Source organism: Sinocyclocheilus grahami, unplaced genomic scaffold (genome assembly GCF_001515645.1).
Source record: "Sinocyclocheilus grahami isolate Dianchi unplaced genomic scaffold, SAMN03320097.WGS_v1.1 scaffold368.1, whole genome shotgun sequence".
Taxonomy (NCBI): Eukaryota; Metazoa; Chordata; class Actinopteri; order Cypriniformes; family Cyprinidae; genus Sinocyclocheilus; species Sinocyclocheilus grahami.
The window spans coordinates 898844-904071 of NW_015505547.1; the positions used below are offsets into that span (position 1 = coordinate 898844).

At 36.2% G+C, this 5228-nt stretch overlaps 1 protein-coding gene across 1 annotated transcript in view; it reads left to right on the plus strand.

Annotated features, from left to right (window-relative positions):
* LOC107549307 (immunoglobulin-like and fibronectin type III domain-containing protein 1) overlaps positions 1-3262 on the plus strand; it is a 14495-nt gene extending 11233 nt beyond the window's left edge. Inside the window, exons 17-19 of the mRNA XM_016230348.1 lie at positions 1679-2089; positions 2793-3113; positions 3216-3262. Of these exons, the coding sequence (XP_016085834.1) occupies positions 1679-2089; positions 2793-3113; positions 3216-3220 (737 nt within the window). The 3' untranslated portion in view covers positions 3221-3262. The remainder of the gene's footprint in view (positions 1-1678; positions 2090-2792; positions 3114-3215) is intronic.
* Positions 3263-5228: the final 1966 nt, after the last annotated feature.

Here is a 5228-nt window from a genome sequence, read left to right on the forward strand (position 1 = left end):
AGAAAGAAAGAAAGAAAGAAAGAAAGAAAGAAAGAAAGGATGCATTTTACAATATATCTGAACATTACTGCAAGATATTCAAATATATACAAATCAGTGGAGAGGCCAAAAATTTTGAAGTGAGTGGACCTTGATGAAATATGGCAGTACAACTACTCTCAAACTAAAGTGCATAATTGTACAATACATAGGGCATAAATGGGGATGCAAATTTCAACAACTAAAATGACATTATCAGTTTTTGGCTGAAAGAGAAAAAGGTAAAAAAATATATGCCTAAATAAAAAAAAAAATAAAAAAAACTTGAAAATGTTATCTGTTGAGCATTATACATAAAAGATAATGTGCCCTATATCGTAAAAAAAAAAAGGTCCAAACAATACCGGAAGTACAAAAAGTACATTAAAACAATATACACAATTGGATTTTGGGTCGTGTTTTGGTTTGTAGCTTCACTAAACGTTAGCAAACCACTTACAATTATTTAGAGCAAGTGTTCTCTATTCAAACAACCCCAAACACAAAATAACACTACATGTAGATCTTAGGGTAATCCTCATAGAGTGGCTTGACATGCTGCTTTGCTAAAGATATAGGACATCCAGGATCCGACTGTGTCTCGGTGATCATGATGCAGTGTATTCCAACATCATTTGAAAACATTGGGAAGTTCAACAAATAGAAACTGAATCTCAGGTATGGTGGGTAGTGCAATCAGTGACATTTTACAGTGGGAGTGCACTTGGACTGGATTGATTGCTAGTTACCAAGAAGTTCTTATGTTAATGTATTATTGTCATGTATGCAGGATTTTTCTTCTTTCCTACAAAAAACAATTTTGGGTCCCACTGTATATTAAGTGGCCTTAACTACTATGTACTTACATTTATATTAATCATTTGGTACAATGCACTTATTGTGTTCATGTTTTTACATTGTACTTATATTTGAAAAATATCTGCATGTAATTACATCTGTAATTATTTTCTGTAATTACATTTATAATTACACTGTTGACCCATCCCTTACACCTTAACCCACCCTTAAACCTACCCATACCACCAAACCTGTTCCTAATCTTACCCGTTTTCCACCTCAATAACAGCGAAATTGTTTTGCAATACAGTATGAACACAATAAGTACTTTGTACTTATTTTTTGATGTAAGTACATAGTAGTTAAGGCCACTTAATATAAAGTGGGACCCAATTTTGTCATTTGTTTGGGTGAACCAGCCATCAATTTGAGTGAGCTGGTGCCACCCTGGCCCTTATGTAGCCTCACCACTAATACAAATACATAAGTAGTTTGAGAATGTAAGATCACTTACAGCATCTTAAATCACTGCCATATCAACAACCTCTTTGCATATCCTGTATGTGCAATATTTCAAAACCTTGCCTTAAGTAGCCTCTATAAATTATGCAGAGAGCAAAAATCAGACCAAAGTGCATCACCAATGTGAATGTGACTACACTGTCCAGTTTATCACACTAATAATTAGGCCTTGCTGCATGCAGGAGCAGCTCTAAGCGGGTGCAGTGCCCTTGTGTCAACAAGCAACTCTCAGTGCCCCTGTAAATTCATATATAACCAAATATTTTTAATTAGTCTACTTTTGTAAGGCTGTTTAAATGGATAAAACATGTGCCCAATATGCACCACTACTGGCTGTAAGGTCCTTTGGGGTACACAATTTTAATTGAATCCTTCACGTGCCAATTTATTACTTTCATTGCCACACGCGCCAACCCCTACAGCTTCAAAACTTTCTTTATTTTTCTTCTGGCTACAGATCAACCAAAGCCTCCAGGCCCAGTGGTGCTAGAACAGGTTGTTTATGGTAAAGTCATTATCACATGGGCTCCATCTCCAGACCAGGAGAAGGATGATCGACTGCACTACATGGTGGCAGAACGTGATTCCAACACACGTGTTTGGCGCACAATTGCCGACCGCCTGTTTTGCAACACTTACACTACCTCTGTCCACCCTGGTCGTGAATACCACTTCAGAGTCTATGCAAAAAATGATATGGGACTTTCTGATCCCTCTAAATCACCAACATGGGGTGTCAACGAGCTGAGAGGTAGGTTGCTGGAGAGTAAAAACAAGTGCTCACTCAATTAATTGTTATATTACTCAATTTCCTTGTACAGTATATCATAATAATTTGTTGCATGAAAGGAACAGTGCATCCATAAAATTAAAATTATCATTATTTCATCACGTAATTCCAAACCTGAATTACTTTTTCTTCCGCGAAAAACACAAGAAATTGTCAAGATTTTTTAATGGTTGCTCATTTTATGCAGTTGTGAATGTGTACTGTGAGGCTTTCAAGATTAATGAAGGCTGTAAAATCACCACACAAGTAGTTCAAGACAATGTGTGATATTACAGGTCTTCTGACGCCATACAATAACTTAGAGTTAAAAACAGACCATCATAACAAAATCATGAGATTCACACATTTTTGTTGATGCATAATAGTTCATGAAAGAAATAGCGATGTCTGATTCATTAACAAATCATTATTTTGAATTAGATCTTTACAATGACTTGGGTGAACCGATTTTCAAAACTACTCTGAATGATTCATTCATGAGTCTGATTGATCTGGACTAAAGTTCAACACACTGACTCAGTGATCTGATCATAGCAGTACATTAAGAGCAAGCAGTACAATTCTCCTTTTTTAATACTCTTACAGATTTGGGACGACATGAGAATTAGAAAACAATGACAGAAATTACATTTTAGGCTGAACTATTCCTTTTTCTCATTTCTAGTGCCACTAGTCACAAGGTCACCAGTTATGATAACTTTTGAGAGGCCACCTTCCATCTTGGTTCCACTGAAATTCCACAGTCCACCACGGGGCTTTCAGCTGTACATGACCTGTGCTGTCCGTGGCTTCCCCACTCCACATGTTGCGTGGTACCTCAACAACGTCTGCATCAACTCCAACAACAGCTACTACATCACAAATGCATATGGAGTCTGCTCTATGTACATCATCCGAGTTGGGCCAGAACATAGTGGCGAGTACAAAGTGGTGGCAGTCAACTCATTTGGCAAAGCAGAATGTTCCACCAATCTAAAAGTGAGAGGTATGTAATGATTATTTCCACATTTGAATATGTTACTGCTACCATGAAATACCATCAAAAATGACATATTCTGACTTTATTCTCTTTTCGATTTATTTACAGATTGAAATTCAGCATGCTGACAACCAGCTAGCTTGTGTACTGCAAACCTAACCAATATATAGTGAATTATTAGGAATAATATGCACTGCAAATGCCAAGAGATATATTGGTGTATCACCGTTCGTGATATTTTATTAGATAAAATCAGAATTATTAACTGCATATTAGTGCTGTTATAGCTATAAGACATGAATGTGAACTGTGTTTATTGAAAAAATAAAATAAATAAACAGGTTTCTGCTCACTTCCCTGGATGGTCATTTTCAAAAATTAAACATCAAAATAAGATAATCTTAGCAGAGGTTGTTACACTACATTTTCCCCTTATTCAACAAAAGATTTTAGATATGCAACACAAGGCATTTTGGGTATCATAAAAGGTTCAAGTATGTTACTGCGCCACTGCAAAGATCACCTGCCCTGGTCCAAATACAATAGATTTAGTACAAAAGTGATGCAAGTTATCGACGACTTTACTGAAGAGTAAACACACTCATTTTGCTGCTTACCTTGTGGCTTCAGGAGGTGTTTCAGGTCGTAGGATGACGTTTGTGTTTACTCAATTTCCTGAAGTCCAGAGATGTCTCCAGGCTAACTCAAGCACAGGCCCTTGCAATTTGCCTGGCCCCAGACTTTGAGACAAGCTGTCTGGGCACGTCAAGCTTGGTAAACCCCTGTCAATGTAAAATGAAACCTTCCCTCAGGGCTGTGAGGGAAATATGCTGCCAAATGAATATATATATTTTTTTACAAGGCCCACGTTAATAACAATATGAGCCCCTGAATATTACATCTGTAAAAGCTTTATATTTAGACAATCAAAATGCAATGGTCAAAAATCACCTGTAATAATTGCGCTCAAATAACTCTTACAAGCAACTAATGCTTTAATTTTAAGAGCCATTTAAGATACACTTTAAATATCCAATAAAAATGCAATATGTTCGGTCATGTTACAAGAGATCGTCATCCTACTGTAAATGGCAAGGCCTGTATAGGGCAAGTGTCTACATTTAGGACACATGTATGACTTTAATACTAAACTCACTCGGTTTTTTGATTGTAATCATAACATTTCTGCAAATAAGTGAACTACATATGACCTACTGTTCATAATCAGTTTGGTTAAACAATGTCTTGTTTTTAGACACTTTCTTCAGCCAGACTTTGAGATCAGCTTCAATTTCAAAGATGAACATCAAAATAACACGATAGACAACTTTTTTTGCAATGCCTGACATCACACAAAACAATACAATTTCGCTTTACATTCTGTCAGGATCAGAAAATGATACATGAATATGAATATCTGATTCATGGGCTGGACATCCACCCCACCCCAGCTTTTCAAATAAAAGCTTTAAAGTGACAGCTGATTGATTCAACTGCATGGAAGGTTTCCATTCGGTCCACCAATGTTCTTAACTGAACAAGCAGAAGCTGAAGGAGCAGCGAGATTTTAAAGGTGAGTTTTTATTTTCTTTGACATGCGGCACAAAGAACCATCAGGAACAATTTACCATTCCTATTCACAGCTCACCCATAGTTATGAATTTCATTAGTCCTTGAACTAAGAATAAATAATGGAAACAAATTTGGCCATAAATAATGGTTTTGAGCACATGATTTTATTATCACAATGAGAAGACAGCTGCACATGTAAAACCACTGAGTGTGATATGCTACACCACACTAGCAGTGGTTTTTCCTCTTAAGAGTTAGGACAGACAAATATGTAAGTGGTCATCTACTGGCATATATTATTAATCTCTGCTATGAGAATCATTCCCATCCATGCTATCTCTTGACTTAACTTTGTTTATTATGTTTACCAGAGGATGTGTTATGCAGAATAATACAAACTTCTATTTGAAAATGCATGCCATTTTTCAATTCAAACTTCGTTCAAAATATTTGTAATAAATCAATAGCTACTTTCGTCTTATTTTCCAACAAAACATCCAAACCTCTTATAAATCGTGTGAGATCTGGTGAAGCAAAACATATTTACTT